The sequence below is a fragment of the Copidosoma floridanum genome, unplaced genomic scaffold (assembly GCF_036245765.1).
Source record: "Copidosoma floridanum isolate Cflo_tuat_1 unplaced genomic scaffold, Cflo_Japanese_pri ptg000015l, whole genome shotgun sequence".
Taxonomy (NCBI): domain Eukaryota; kingdom Metazoa; phylum Arthropoda; class Insecta; order Hymenoptera; family Encyrtidae; genus Copidosoma; species Copidosoma floridanum.
The window spans coordinates 4,231,559-4,248,751 of NW_028321892.1; the positions used below are offsets into that span (position 1 = coordinate 4,231,559).

A 17,193-nucleotide genomic window follows, 5' to 3' on the forward strand; every position below is an offset into this window, starting at 1 on the left:
TGATCGACACTGAAGACTGTAATGAAGAAGAGTTACAGCACGTAAGAAAATTAATATCGATGAATCCGTTTGTGTTTGGGTTGGACGGAGAACCGATAAAAACAACTCATTTAATTAAACACAAAATAGAGACTACAACAAATAAGCCAGTAGTCGTCAGAAGATATAGATACCCGCCCGCGGTGAAGGAAAACATCAGGAGAGAAATTCAAAAATTGATGGATTTGGATATAATAGAACCGTCAACGTCCCCATACGTCTCCATATAACACAAATATATGGATAGTGCATAGTCATAATAGTCAAATCTATGACAAAAAAAGTAAAAAGAGTCTAACTATTTTGCAGAAAAGGATACAAAAAAGCTTAACGACCTTCCCAGCATGTAACAAGAAAAGACCGATAGAATCAAAAAAAAGTTTTTGTCGACATCAGAAAGAGAGAGGTAGAAAGAAAACCAGGATTTAGAATAGATGTATAGGAGGTAGAAGATAGCAGCAGTGATTTACGTAAAAAAAGTGATCGAAACAAAGAAAAAGAGGGAACAGTAAGTACAGAAGATAAAAGTGAGAAAGAGAAAAGTGAAGGCAAGACCAGCAGCGAAGGAGGAAATCTTTCGTGGGATAATCAGGGAAAGAGGCTATCCTTAAATCATGGCGAGACGTCTGGGGTGTTCGATAATTTGAATGATGAAGAATTAAGCAAAAAGAACCAATTGATTTCAAACGATGCACTTAATGAGCAAAAACGCGGATCAGACGGAAATTGTGCAGAGCCATGAAAAGAGTGGGATTTAGTAGATGTAAGAGGCGATGGTAATTGCCTGTTTTATAGTCTTATTGTACTGTTCAATCTGGACTTGACAGCAAAACAGCTAAGAAAAATCTTACTGCATTCTGAACATATTAGAAACTGCGTCGACCCGAAAAACATAAAGAGAATTTTGAGCAAGGATTATGAGTTTGGGGATGAAGAGTGCATTTTTCTCAGGAGTTCAAAAAGAAAATAAGTTTGAACAACGTAAATGGAGACGGATCTTCAATGTGTTATCACTACACAGGAATCAAAGAAGATAAATAAGAGCACATGCGGTATGAGCCGGAGTACTATGAGGAGCTCTGCAAAAAAGGACAAAAACGCTATAAATCAATAGATGAATTATACAAAAATTCAAGTGATGAAGACAGTAAGATAGTACGAGGGGCAAGACGAGCAACATTGAGGAAAAAGAAAAAAAACAAGTTTCCATATACGAGACAGAACATCAAGGGTAGAGTTAATAAGAAAACAGAGGAAACCAACACAAAACAGATCACGAGACGAGTGGTGAGTTAGATTTTGAATCAAAAGAAAAAGGAATACCAAAGAAGCGCGATTCGCCACCACCCTTACCGGAACCACTGGATGAGCCAAGCCCAATAGTGGAACAAGAAACACCAAAAATATCGGATGACGACGTAAACAATGAAAGCCATGAAAAAGAAAGTAGCGATAATGAAAATGGAAAAGAGTTACTTAATGAGAACATGGGGGCAGATGGTAACGCCAAAAGCACGGATGATGGCAAAATTAATATAAGTATACCAGATTTAGATAGGTACTGAGCTTGCAGGACACGACTTCCAGTACAAAAACCATCCTGGAAGCCAGAAGAAGATAACGATGTACCACAATTTCAAAGGCTTAAGAAATTAAACGAACACCCATTTAGATACATTGACAACTTAGCCTTCTGTACAATAATAGAAAAGAAACTGGACACAAAAGCCATAGACGCGCTTCACGAGAGAGGTTATATAAATCCAACAGCCATGAATAAAGAAAATAGGAGTGTTGGAGAGGTCTTTTTATTAAGAGCAAGAAAAATATCAGTAATGCAATTATACGTGAAAGAGCACTTTGCTAGTGCGGGATTAAAATCAAATATTAGGAAATGCATATCGTTTTGAAAACAGCTTATGTTGTTTAACAAGTTGATGTCAGTAGGTATTATACGAGATCTAGCAATACTAAGCGTATCACAGTGGGACTATTTTGCAGAGCAGTTTAAAAACACCTTCGAAAACACAAAAATATCGGCGGTGTTGTACTTGAACAATTTAGTAGTACCACCAGTGGAGCAACGATTTGGTGTACTCAAAGAATACCACGAGTCATCGGTAGGAGGCCACAGAAGTATGAACTAGTCTTACAACAAACTTGTGAAAGATTATTACTGGCGAAATATGCGACCGGAACTACGTCAGTTCGTGTTAGGTTGTGAATCATGCCAATCTAAGAAATTTGTTAGAGTAAGAACAAAAAAGGCTTTAGTTGTAACAGATACACCAGGTAGGCCATTTCAAAAAGTATCAATTAATTTTTATGGCCTGATAAACAAACCATTAGCACATGGCAATAGTCACATATTGTCAATTCAGGACTAGCTCACGAAATACAAAATTCTTGTACCAGTAGAAAGAGAAACGGCTTTAGAAACAGCAAAAGCACTTTTGAACAGAGTAATTGCAGACTTTGGCGCCCCAGAGAAAATGCTGTCAGACAGAGGGGCACATTTCCAAAATAAACTGTTGGAAGAGTTCACAAGGGTATTTAAAATAGACAAAATGGGAACAACAGCCTTCCATCCATAGAGTAACGGCACAATAGAACGAATGCATCATACATTAACGGAATATTTAAAGGCGTACGCAAATGAAGATGACTTTTGGGACGATCATTTGGGCATGTGCATGTGCGCTCACAATTCGACAAAACACTCAGCAACAGGGATAGCGCCTCAAGAAGTATTGCTGGGCTACCCAGCCAGAATCCCATCTAGCTTCAAGAAAACAATGAATGAACAAACGTATGATGAATATTTAGAGGACGTAATAAAAACAATGACGCGGCTAAGGACAATAGCAGCCATGAATCAAGTTCAGGCGAAGTACAGGTCCAAATATTTTTACAACAAAAAATTGAACACAAGATTTTTCATGAAAGGGGAAATGGTCTATGTTCTTAAAGAGCCGAGAAAGAAATATGAGGATCACTACGAAGGACCATACGAAATCGTAGGAATAAATTGCAAAAACCACAATATAAAACTGAAACGTGGCAATTAAACAAGAATTACACACGTAGACAAAATCAAGAAAGCATGCGTTATAAAAACCCAATTATTAGATAATAGGAAACTCGGGGAATGAAGCAGGATAACAAAAACAAATTGCATAAGAGTAAGAAGCAAAAAAAAAAAAAAAAAAAAAAAAAACGAGATATCAGAAACAACAAGACTAAAATAGTATACTTCTCTCGTAAGCGTGGCCTTCGGACGACTTACGAGATCAGCAATTAAAACGGTATGCACAGAAAAAATACAAATCTTATGTTTCAGGGCTAGAACCATGCCGGTGACACAGCAACCTGGAGAGATAGAGGAAATTAAAAGAAACCCTGGAATATTGGTGAAGAGCTTGGGCCCAGCTTAAGCAGTCGCATCAACTTGGAAAATGATATGGTATGTAGATTGGAATGACGTTGCCGAGGAGGTAAATTCGTTTTTAGACGCAAAAAAGCAACCAAAATGGAAGTGCAGGGTGACGATAAAAAAGGAACATGAATGTATAGAACCAGTAAAGTACACGGCAGGAAAAGTCCTAAGGGCCTTGGATAGGGTAAAAGAGGCATATAGAACAGTAGTAGGCCAAAAGATCGATGATCAAAGCAAGACGATGCAAGCGCTGCAGGGGGGTGTGACTGACGCGGAAAAAGAGTTAATACAAAAGCTAGTAGAGGTGATCCCGACTAACACAATGGAAACAACTAAGTACTTAACGGAACAAATTAGAGTCATAACATATGGAAACCATGAAAGATACCTTCAAGATATAAAAACGTTCAAAGATAAAGCTGGAAGAATAACGGAGGAAGGTTTAAAAATTTTTGCAGAGTACTTCGGCAATTATCACAGAGTTACAGAAATGGTGGGCGAATTTGAACACTCAGCCGAGAGACTCTTAACAAAATTTGGAACAACGGTGGACATAATATACTTAGCGAGTCGGGGAACGACACATACACCAGATGCGGCATTGAGAGCGATTTTGAAAGCAAAAATTTTGGCAGAGCAGCTGAGACCAGATCTACACTTCCCAGTAAGCGAAAATATAACTACAGAAGAAAAAATTGGAGAAATCTCACAAATAACGACCATGGCGTTTAATGGCAGAATAATATATTACATACGGATACCACTGGTTACGAAAGAAAAATTGGACCTTCTTAGGATATCAACATTGCCAGTGGAACAAAAAGGCTTAAATACTACGGATTTAGTGGCATATTTGCAGCCAACATACAAATACATAGCGAGCAGTGTTACTGAGAAAAGATTTACGCCAATCCCGCAAGAGGTGATAAGACTATGTAAAAGACTAGGAAAAATATGAATATGCACACAAATGGAGCCAACACAGGAATTCGAAGAGGACCACCCCTGTGAGATACGTATCATATTGGGGATTGCAGTGAAGAAACCAGAAGAATGTCCGATAATATTAGCCAAGTTAAAGGGCACATTTTGGACACGTCAACATGCTCAAAACCAACATGCCTTTACCACCACGAAAAAGGACAAAGTCCACATACAGTGTGAACACACCGAACACAAGACACTGAAGGTGGTGGATTCTGGGGTAGTCAGCTTAGCAAGGGACTGTATAGCTCAAGCATCTGATACAAGACTGGATCTAGGACAAGAGGAAGGTGAAAATCGCATAATAAAAGCGCAAGTCTAAACTCGAAGGATGTACTACAAAAGGTAAAAGGGACTAAAGGAGATATGTTATTGGAATTAATGGAAGCAGTGATAAAAAGAGACGGACTACAGGAACTCGATAACCAGGAGCACGGACTTGACGATAGGATAAAAACAGGTACTAAGCTAGCGGATATACTCCAACGGGCACACAAGTTAGTACAAACAAAGGAGGAATTCTCAAATTGCAAGGAATACGCATTGTTGGCAACGGAAATAGCACTAGGAGTGGCAGCCGGATCTTTTGGATTTTTAAAATGGGGGGGTTCAATAATACTTAAAGGTTTGAGAATGATTACAGGCGGACGGGAGAGGAACCGCGGAAACACCAACTTAGTACTACAAGACTTGTCAACCCAGGGAGCCATGGTTAATGCACGAGAGGTACAAGTGCTACTGGGTGAGCGGGTAGGATCAGAAGGCAGAAGACTACCAACTCAGTTAACAACAAATCCGCGATGATCATTGAGACTGACGATGTAATAAAAAGGGTTATACATAAGATGTGTACAGATTAAAAAAAAAAAAAATAAATAAATAAATAAAAAAATAAAAGAATACTAAGAATAATTAAATAAATAGTAAATATACAAAGAATATAATTATACAAAAATAATGTAAAGAGAGCAGCGCAAACAAGAACAATTATGTATACACAAATAATTCACAGACAATATAACACAAATATACTCGCACACACAAACCAGTATGGCCATCGAGGACGATGACCGCGTGGCCTTGGACGTGTAACGTACAGTATCTAGAACCTTTGTAAGTTCGCGCCTAAGACTCACCTCTCACGGCGCATGAGCAGCGGATACAGAGTATGATGATCACCTTTCGGCGGCGGGCCAGAGCGTTATCAGCTCTCCCGCTCTCCCTCTCTTCGATCAGCCTCCGAACCTAACGCCACGCACGCGACTGCTCTCGCTTTGAGACTCTAATAAACGACCATATACTTTTTTTCACGTGTATTCAATCTCCTTACACCCCGAAACTCAACAATTCCCACGTAACACAACATATAATTATACGAAATAGTTCTTAATCTTTTAAAAACAAACAAATTATCAAAAATCAGTATTAAAAAATAGATGTGAAGTAAAATAATATGAAACCCAACAAAAAAATTAATATTAATAGTGGTTATTAAAAATATTGATATTTAGTTGTTATTTTTGTTTGCATGACAATTTTTAAAATCATTTAAAACAATAGAAAATAAAAACGTTAAATTTGCTGTCTAAATAAAATGGTCAACAAATATAGAATGTTTTGAAGAAAGAAAAATTAATATTAAAATTCAAAAAGTAAAATTTGAAAGAAAATAATTGAATCATATATTCTCTAAAGGACAAAGTTTTAAATTTAATTAAAGAAAAAATTGACACTTATTATGGAGTATATATATAGATGTGGGTAAATTTAATCACATGATTTAAATTCAATTATGTAAGACGAACTTTGCCCCACTTTAACCTAGCTTGTACAACACATACATTATAATCTATTAGAATAAAACAATAATCAAAGAAAAATAAATAATGTATTTTAATATGAACATGTGTGTATGTATACGTATTTTCTTCGTGCAACACTTTGAAACAGTACTACCAATAGGAAAAATTGTTTATACTTTCTCATTAAAGCATACGCGTTTCCTATGGAAAAAATTTTTTTAGCATGAAGCAGTGAAAAACTTACTGTTGGCTTAAAACTTGTTAACATTACTAAAAGAGCTCAACTCAGTAATAAAAGATCCGTTAGTGCCACAAAAAAATGTATGAGGTACCATGGCCCATAGGAGGCCACGTTATTCTTATGAATAAGTACTTTACCCATGCAGGCGCTGTTTCAGATGGCTGCACAGAGCGATTAAGTGGGGCCCTGCTTCAGGCTTTAATTACATGCTTCTTTTTATTTTTTAACCTTCGAAAGAAAAGAAAATTTTAATTTTGTTATATCTTACTTTAAATACAAATAATTACAAAACTTCTCTATAAAAACGTTTACATCTAGCAGTTTAATGAATATTTATCAAATTTCTTAACTCCCTCTGTCAGTTGACTAATAACAATAAACCTCCATAATAGAGCAATACTTTCGCGGTATGTATGGTTGTATTTGTATGTAACTTTTTTTTTTATATTACAGTGCTTTACGTTCGGCTTCTATAAAGAGCACTACTCAGGGCACTTAGCACTTGAAAGAAAGAAGGGTAAAAGGATGGGTGGACTTCTATTAGTCGCACTGGCCTGAAATCGAACTGCCGTCTCTCGCGTGCTGACCCACGACCGAGCTGACTGAGCCACCGCGCTTACTTGCATATAACTGTTATTTAGATTTCTGTATGTATCGGTCTTACGTTATTCAAAGCTAAGTAAGATATTAAATTTTTATACATTGTTTGTTACCAACATTACCCAAAAAAGGCTTAGCGCATAATGAACCTTATACATACATATAAACTAAAGTATTATTGATATTAATTTATTTATAATCTTACTTTAGTGAAATAAAATAATGAGTAATTAATTACTTGTATCTTTTAAGTCCATTTATTAGCATCCTGGGTGGTATAGGAAACCATACGGAAATATGTATTTAAAAGTAAATATTCGAGGTTCTATGAGGTTCGTGGAGAATGGTGGAGTGTTTAGATAAATAATAATGCAAGTTAGAATAACGTACACGATGTTCACATACGTTTATTATGATATTAATATTTATGTTACCAGCAAGTCATGCCCACTAACATATAAACATGTACGTGTTAGATTATTTCTAAAGTTTATGACTCATCGCAGTTTGCCAATAAAATAACTTATATAATAAAACAATATCTTGACACATACACGAATGGATTGGTGTTAGAGTCCGTAATACTTAGTAGGGTAAAATAAAGGTTCCACAAAAATTGTGTACAGGCTGTAGGGGATAGTGTAATTACACTGGGGGTCAAGAAAAATTCTGTTAGGATATGTAGGTGAGTTACTGGGTGGCTTAAGTGGGGGGGGGGGGTGAGGGTCTGGAGGAAATGTAAGATCAGCCGGAATAAGGGAAAAAAGACATCTACCTATATTACCTCCATTGTGTAGGTGTTAGAGAATTTTACTCTTAACCCCCACAGCCTCTCTATGCCCCCTGCATACCCCCACTTCTTCCATTTCACCTCCACGTAATGAAAGCAAATTTGTTTTTTTTTCTCCTTTAGTACGGCTTAAGAATTATCAACGCAGTTGATTTGATCGAAAATTTAATGCTATCATAGTAGGACATTGATATACTAGGAGTGCTGTGAGTACTTTCATCTATATGTACCTTTAAATTTTATGATACATATGTCATCGCAAATATTACTTGCTATACGACTTATAATGTCACACAAAACTTCGGAAAAAATCAGTTATTAAAAGAATGTGATTTTTTTAGTACAAAACTTTATATTATATGTAAAGTTTTTTCAAAACTAAAAATTTTTTTTCAAAAGATAAAAGACAAACAAGTAGAGTTAGTCCAGAGAAGATTACAAGAGGTAAAGAAACTGTCATTCGTTTGATAGTAAATAAATTTTAAAGGATGTAAAAATAAATGAAAAAAATATTTTCTAAGTGTAATTAAAGTAGATTATAAAAAGAATAAATGAATTATTGCGTGATTCAATAAAAATTAAGATAATGAGATAGATTGGATGAAGCTGAGGGAAAACTGATGGGATCCCATGGATACTAGGGAAGGGGGATAGTTAGTTTAAGTATGATAAGATTTAAAATTGTTATGATTGGACTTGTTAAAAGTATGGTCTTAACCGTTTATTATATTGTCATTTGTGGGTTCCTTAAAGCTTAGTTCATTAGCTTTAGTTGTTTTTTTTTAGTTGGGTAAAAATCTTGCATTAGAATGATATGGATAATTTAAACTAATGTATTCTTTCATTAAAATAATTCAAAATAATTATACTTTTATATACAATTTACTTGGGTTACTTTAACAAGATTTGGTATTAATTACCCTTCTGATAAATAACTTACATCTTTTACTGATTGTTGTTACTGCTGCTTCGGAGTTCCCTAATGCTTTGAGCAGTAATTTTCAGTGGTCTCTTAAACTACACGAATGAGTTCGTGGCTGGAAAGATGTTACAGTTTCTGCTTTCTCTGCTATCGCTGAAACCACTTTCGGCGGGCCTCCTTCGTTGTACATTGCTCCTTAGCTTAGTTTAATACTATTAATGTTCTCGAAATGCACCCGAGTTACCTCAGCCAACACGTTATGCCTTACATGTAGAAGGTACTCACGAGTTGCGGGATTCAGATTATGCCCTGTATGTAGTACCTAGTTAGATGAATGACCAAGTCGTTTGAGGGAAACTTTTTAAGGGGTCTGCGCGAAAACTCCAGTGAAAGAAGGGCAATTCCCTAAACTTTGGAAAAAGGAAAGTGATTACGGAAAAAAAGGGTGATTGCCGAAAGAAATAAGGTTGATAAGGATTAGGGGCATAGGATACGTAAAAATCTAACAATGAGTATACGTGAAATCCAAATAAAAAGATATTGGGAGCATACTTCGGTGGGAATAAGTGAGGCCCATATCTAGATATACTTGAAATAAAACTGCTACACCAAGGAGGGTAATTTTTGTTATTGCCCATTCTTCTCTAAAAAATTACAGAAAAAAATTTATTTTCCTCACAACAACACTATTTATTTTTGCATATTCTTGTTATTATGAACAATATCTCAATAATGTTCTTATCCCTCTTTCTGTTACAAATTTTTAAATTATTAAAGAATGATTAAAGATTTTTATTACTTGATTGTTGATCTAACTGTTGATCTAAAAGAAACAGTCAAAGACTGTGAATAGGAACAACTAGGCTGTGAACAAAAATTATGTTTTTTACATATATTTTATTTTTTGAAGAATCTTTACTCAAACAAAACATTAAGTAGTTAGTTTCTGGAATACTTTGTTACGTTTAGTCACAAGGATCATTTGAAAGATCAAATTAAGATATACGAAACATGTTATTTTCTTAGATGACAGATAACAGCAGTTCAAATTAATAGACATCATATATGTAATTAACCATTCTTATGACGTATTGGATATTGACAAATGAATATTTTCTTGAGTTAATTTATTATAAGTGTACTTATGATGATTGTAGAATTTTATGAGGAATTCTGGACTCAGTAATAAACAATTTTTAACAGAAAAGCCACTTTTTCTGCTTAACCTTTTCATAATTTTTCACTGATATGTACCTTTTTTTCCTTGAATATTGACTTGTGTTTATGTGTTGCAAGAGTACTCATACTAATTCTGAAATTCCCTAGATCACGTTTGTGTGTATCACCAAATAATAGACAGTTTCTTACAAAAAATCAATTCTTTCCTTGTTAAATTTATTTATTACTTTGTTATATGATTATGTCCGCTGTTAGTTACATATCTACTTATGTTTAATTGTCGTAAGAGTACGTATATCAAGTTTCTTATCCCTCGGATAACGCTGAGTCAAGTTTAAAATAATTAATTACGGGATAGCGAACTTTCAGCTCTTGAATTTGTTCATAACTTTCTAATTACATTTTGCCCTTCGTTTACACATTTTTTTTCTTGCCTATTAACACATGTTGTAAGACTATTTACCTAAAATTTGAGATTTCTTGAAATTAGGACTAGGCCGACTTACAAACAAGTTTTTACTGAGAAGCGGTTTTCATGTGTCATTTGTTGATAGTTTTTTAAATCACATTGGACCCCTGTTTGCTTGGATATTTACTCGTAACAAATAATTATGAGACTTCGTGTGTAAAATTGTGTATCTCTAGCAACATCCAATACCATTTATCAAAACTAATTAATTTTATAATCTTAATAAAACCGTTACTACAAATATATATGAATGATCTAACACTTATAATTAAAACTTTATACTTAATGTTTTATTCACAAATTTTATCTTGATTTTCAGGAATCCTTGCGGGTCATGACAATAGGGTATCTTGTCTAGGTGTAACAGAAGATGGAATGGCAGTAGCAACTGGTTCCTGGGACTCATTTTTACGTATTTGGAATTAGATAATAATTTCTATTGCTGCAAAATCTGATGATGTAAAACAAAACAACTGACACAGCACAAATTATCTTTTTACTTCAATACATATATTTGTGAAAAAAACTTATTCTATTGAATTTGGCAAGTGAAATTTGTCTTGGATTATTACATTAAGAGGAAAGAGAAACTGAACAAGTAAAAAACTAATAAATGTGAAAAGTTTTTAATAGCAAATAGTTTAAGCTTATGATATATTAAGCAAAGAAAATCTGCTTTTATTCATTACTTACTGCCAAATAGCACAAGAAAGGATAAAGTATATTGTAATTGCGATACTGATAGTCGTGGTTTTAGATTAAATATAATAATACCAAAAATATATACATCTTAAATTATGAAAAAAACTATGACTTAAGAAGTTTGATGTTACAAGACTAACGTTTTTATCTTAGTTTATTCATAAAATTTATAAAAGAAAGATTTTTTTGTAAATGATACATTTTGTGTTGAACTAAGATGAAATATTATGCAGTATTATTTATTTCATTGGGGCATACATAGTCTAAAAAATTATTCTAGTATCATATGTACAAATCACAGAGCATTTTTCAGTTGATATGGTCAGAATTATGATTATTTATTTTATTCTATTTTTGTCAAAACTCCTATGAATCAAACAAGATATGTAATCACCTGGAATTTAGAATTGTGTCACCCCTGCGTTTACAAAAAAATTATCTTGCTTTATATTTTCTAGAGGGTAAAACTAACCTACCTTTTTTTTGGTAGGAATAAACTCACAATCATAAAAATAGTACCCGTCTTTACGTTTACACATAGAAAAGCAAAGAACATAAACTTTTTCTAACAACTCTTTTACAATATAGTGTTAATGATAAACCTAATTAAAACAATTAACAATCATATAAAATCTTTAAAAGTAATATCGTTTTCTCACGTAACATAACTGAAGTACTTTAAGAGTAATATTGTTTTCTCACGTCACATAATTAAAGTACTTCAGTCATGAATTTATAGTTTTACAAAATATCTAAGTATGCAATTGTCTTACATGTGAAGATTGACCAACGTGTTAGACGTTTATCAAAAATATCAAATATTTTCAACACTTCGTGCATATTCAGAAGAAAAATCTTTTTTTTTTGTAAGTGAAGGTAAATAACTGAAAGTTACAGAATGTTTTGGACTATTTCTTTTTTTTTAGAGAATACTTGTCATAAGTCTAATTAAAAAATTGGTATACCAACATATGTTTGATAGTTATACACCAATAAAATTTATTAATTGTATTTATTATATTTTATGCTTCAGAATATTCTTATTTCTGATGATTATAATAATTAATTTTTTTTGCCTACAGAGTTGAAAGATATTTTTTAGCATAGTTACTATTCACTAGCTCGTTATCCTGATAAAAAAAATTTTTTTAGCTTAAGTGTTTTCTTTTTTTTTTGTTAAGATTAAAAAAGTTTTCTTTAATGTGACTATTAAACATGAGCATGCTCAATTTTTTCAGCCATCTACGACCTTAAAAATATTTCTTAAAAAAAAAGTAAATTAAAATTTTTTTCAACGCACTAAACACCTATTTAACGTATACACTCAGTTCTCAAGTCGATCTATTCTAGTAATCAGTATCTCTGAATAGATTTTTTACGTTTAGCAATGATCTTTCGAAAAAATTTTCATTTTGTTGTAAATCTTACTAGTAGTATCAATAGAAAAGTAATAATGTGAAAAAATATAACCAGCAACAAAATCACTGTAAATTATTGTCAAAAATATGAGCATGAAAATAAATATTAAGAAAATTGGTGCCAAATCATTAAATGACCATTAATGAATGAAAAAAATAATTACTTGAGTAAAATTACAAATAATGGCTACACATAGCAGGAAATTGTTTTGTTTATGTTAAAAAGTTTGACTTTTTTGCTTGTAAGCAATGACAGTTAACTCTGTAAAAAAATCATTCGAAAAGTCACATTTTTAGTTGTTCAGGAATCGTTTGTTGTCATACAAAAATTAATCAACCTTACATCATGTTTTATAAAATTACCATAGAAAAAATACGTTATTCTTATAAAATTAATTGCAGCAAATACTTTGGAGTTTGAATTTTAGAAAATAAATAAACAAAACCAGTTTAGTAATTAAAAATAGCGTCTTAAATATTTGAAGTTAACTAAACTTTAATTTTTCATAGTAAAATGTTACGTAATGTTTGCACGACTTTTTTCATGAGCTATTTTATTTTATTTTGTAATTAACGGATTACAACTGAACCTGTTGAATGAAAAAGTCCACCTATTTCTGATTTTATGATGTTATTCTTACTCTTGGTTATCTATACTAAACAAAAGTGGTTTGACAAAATTAGTGATAAAATGTCCCCTAAATACATTTTTGTGGATTTGAAAATGATTTTTTTTTAAATAGAAAAATTTTTTTTAACGAATTTTTTTGTAGTACATACAGTTAATTTATCTACTAGCATTTATAGATACCTTGCGTACAATTACAATGAACCTTAAGTATTTGCAAAATCCCTCTCTCTTCTCCCCTCTTTCTCTCTGAAGGTCTTTTGAGATAACATCAGTGAACAAAGGAAACATCGAAGATTTCATAGGACTGCTTAATAATTTGAGTAAAATATTTACTGTTGTAATATTCTCAAGTAGGTAAACCTTACAGTTATAAATCAAAATACAGTGTTATAGTGCAGCTAGAAAAGTAATTTTAATTAGCCAATAAAAAAGACATTCAGTCACAAAGTATATCGCATAGCGACTACACTGGTGTTTCAGATGTTACTTAAAAGATTAATTACTCGTATTGTTAAAAGCCATCAAATACAATTTAATTTAGTATTCTGTCAAACGAAAAATTGACAATTAAATTTAGATTGAAATCACACACATGATTCTTTTTCTAAAAAAAATAAATGAAATAAAGATTAACATAAGCATTTTATACTTAACTTTGAAGTGAAACATTATCTTACTATGTACATAGTTGATGAAATCAGACCTGGTTAGTAGTTTATATTGTTATAAGCATGTTGACATTTTGACTGCACCTGCTCCTCTTGATTACTTGTTATTATCATGATCTACTGCTCAGTTCGTCATGGATGGTATCCTGTTCATTTTTTCTACTTATTCGTTTTTGATCTATGAAACTATTCGAATTTTCTATATTTTTGACTAAACTAAAAGTGTTTCTAAGATAAAAATTAACTTGTCAACTGCATGTTGTCTTAAAATTCAAATAGAAACAGATAAGTGACAAAAAATTGAATGAATGCCAGCAGATGAATGAAAGTGATCTATTTCGCCTGTTCTGTGTTTTGTCTCTGTCATTTTAAATAAAGAAGTAATGAATGAAGAATACTAATTGAATGTGTAAACACTGTATGTTACATTATCCCTGAAAATCAATCATGTAAAAAAATTTCTTGTCACTACTAACAGATAAAATAAGTAAAATGCCTTGATAATGGTATTGCTTTTATACAGAAATTGATGAAACTTTACATAGTAAATAGTTGGTGCGTAACGAATTTTTTAATTAAAGGTACAAACAAATTTTGTTTTGTATTGAAATACTCCAAAAAACATAAAACTTCATGGCAATTTAGAAATGCATGCCGTTTACGACTTGATTTTTTTGTATATTAAATATACATAAGTAAACTTTCTTCCCTTTATGATCAACTTAGTTTCAATGCTTGATTTTACAAGTTTTTGATCTCAAATAATTCTGAATACTTAAGAGATACTGTCCCAGATTAAAAAATTTTCGAACTCTGCAAAAAACGAATAAAATGATCGGTAATCTTTGACCGTTAAGGAATATACAAACTATTTTTCAATTGTAAATTTCATGAATTTAACATCCTCAATAATTTTGCGAAAAAGTTGAGAAAATTTTTAATCGTACAAAATAAATTGTATTCATCCATAATTAAATCATTAAAAGCACTTTAAGAAAACTTTTTACTATTAACGTAAACTTTCAAACTTACAATCTATTAAGTGTGTATAAACGTCATGAATATAAGAGAGACGGATTTATTTTTAATCCTAAAAGTTATTCAAATAAAAAAATTAGTATATTATAAGTATGTTTACTATTGACTTGTTCAATATAAGTAATGACAAATAAAATTTTGTAAATGCAGAATCCTAAAATTTCCCCTAATGAGTTTATTATCTCAATAAAAAAATTTCTAGAAAAAAAAAAAAAAAAAAAAACAAGTCTTGTAGACACTAACTTACTCAAGGAATTGTAAAATTTTGAAACACAAGAGAAATTTTGTACCGTGCGTGAACGGCTAATTAAAAAAATTAATAAATTAAAATTAAATTTTATAAGAAAAGTACCATGTGTTTCTTATGCCATGAAATAATCGTTGGCTCTAAAGGGCCGTTGATTTGCAGTTTCTCCCGTATAATCTATGAACAGGTCTATTTTTTAAAGCTGTGAAGATTTAAAACTTACAAAAAATTTGAACATTTTTGTTCTCTTATCTCACAAATTTATTACCATAGCAACAAAGTCCTGGAGCTGACTCTCTATATTTTTTATCGCCACAAAAATACAAATACATATTTTACCTATTTAAAAATTTGAAAGATTTAAGAGATTACTATGAGGGTTATAGTAAATAGCTGATCTCTCACTTAATCAATTCGTTATTTATCGATTTTGATGCTGTCCTAATCTTGATGAATTTTCAGCCTCATTTTCTTAAAGGCTAAAATTTGTATTCATTAGATGCATTTGAAGTTTTTCTTCCAATTCGACTTCTTGCAACTTTTGGCATAGTTAAGACTTTTGTAAGCCCTAAAGTCTATTTTTTTCAACTTTATAAAATTTTAATGTATTTGTTGGAAAGGTAGTTGGACGTCCGATGACCCTGAAAAGGACCCGCGAGCTCCTTAAGTACACTTTTTTTAGACTAAAGTTTCCAGCAAACGTGATTGCCTCCATACCTCAGGGTAATCTTCTCTGGCCTGTTATTGAAGCACCACACTGATCGGGAGAAAAACTACAAAGTCTTAAGCTTTGGAGCTTGTTGTAGAGCTTTTTTCCAACGTCTCCTGGTACAACGTCGAAAACGTTGGTGTCTAAAGCACCTTCTTTTTGCAGACTCAGTTATTTTGGTGATCTAAGGTGGAGGGATTGGTTCATGATGCTTGCCCGTTGGAGACTGTCCCGTTGGCTCAATTTTATTTTTCTTTCATAGCTGTTAGGTTCTACCAGCACAGACCTTGGAGAGGATCGGTGATCCCTGGTTGAACGCTTTGAGTCAAGAGAGTAATATAGCGTCGTCAGTCACCGGGGTTCCCAGCCTTGCGACAAACAACTCTGCTTGTGACGTCTGCCAGTGAATGACTGACTTGGTTTAATAGTGGCCGGTTTTATATAGTCTTTTAGTCGACGAATCATTTCCGGAAATGGTAGTCAAAATGTATTTGTTGGCAAGGTAGTTTAAAATTAGTGGCACTTAAAAGAACCGATGAGATTAATGGTTAAGTAGGAAACATAAATACTTATAATAGCCCTGGAAAGGATGAGTGGTGAAATTTCCAGTTATTCTTTATTATTCTTGACGATGGAGAGCCAGCTGCGAGTAGCTTGACTCTTATCCTTGGAGTCTCTGTGCACGGATACCGTACTAGAGGGAGGTACACCGCCGACCAAAAAATATCTCGTCTTCAGGTCGTTTCTGGATAACAAACCGCCTACTGTTAGTTGGAAAAGTGAGTCTGGAAAATACCTTCTCTGTAGGTATGTCGTTGGGATGACCACTAAGAAAGAGGCCGTTGTGGCTGCTCGTACTCTTCAGGACTGTCTTCTCTGGCTTGCATTTAAAGTAGAAAATATCTGACGACACCAGGCCGGATGGTTAAATAGCCACAGAACTCTGAAGTGTTGAAGCAGGTTGTGCTCTGGCTAGACACGTCTCCTGATATTTCACTGGAGACATTGACTTTTTGAATGCCTATTTTCCCATGGCATCGAATTAAGAAAAAAAATCGCTACGTGAAATTCTTAAAAACTTTGCGTCGAGAATTTATTTACGCTAAAAAAAAAGATGTCACTTCGCACTCAATGACAACAAGTAAAAAGACTCGTCAAAATGCTAAATGAATTTCCATTTAATACAAACGTTTATTAACCAAAGAAATTCTGCATTTTGTTTTTTATACAATTAAAGATTCTAGGAAAGACTGCAAAAAAAGATACAATTCAAAAGAAACAACAACTTTAATCTAATGGAATTAGCGATGTCTTTACC

General features: G+C 32.9%; 1 protein-coding gene across 4 annotated transcripts in view; it reads left to right on the forward strand.

Moving 5' to 3' along the window:
• Gbeta13F (guanine nucleotide-binding protein subunit beta-1) overlaps positions 1 to 11,092 on the forward strand; it is a 358,024-nt gene extending 346,932 nt beyond the window's left edge. For all 4 annotated transcript variants that reach the window (XM_089592292.1, XM_089592290.1, XM_014353804.2 and 1 more), the window contains one exon: positions 10,782 to 11,092. In XM_089592292.1, the coding sequence (XP_089448418.1) occupies positions 10,782 to 10,888 (107 nt within the window). In that variant the 3' untranslated portion in view covers positions 10,889 to 11,092. The remainder of the gene's footprint in view (positions 1 to 10,781) is intronic.
• Positions 11,093 to 17,193: the final 6,101 nt, after the last annotated feature.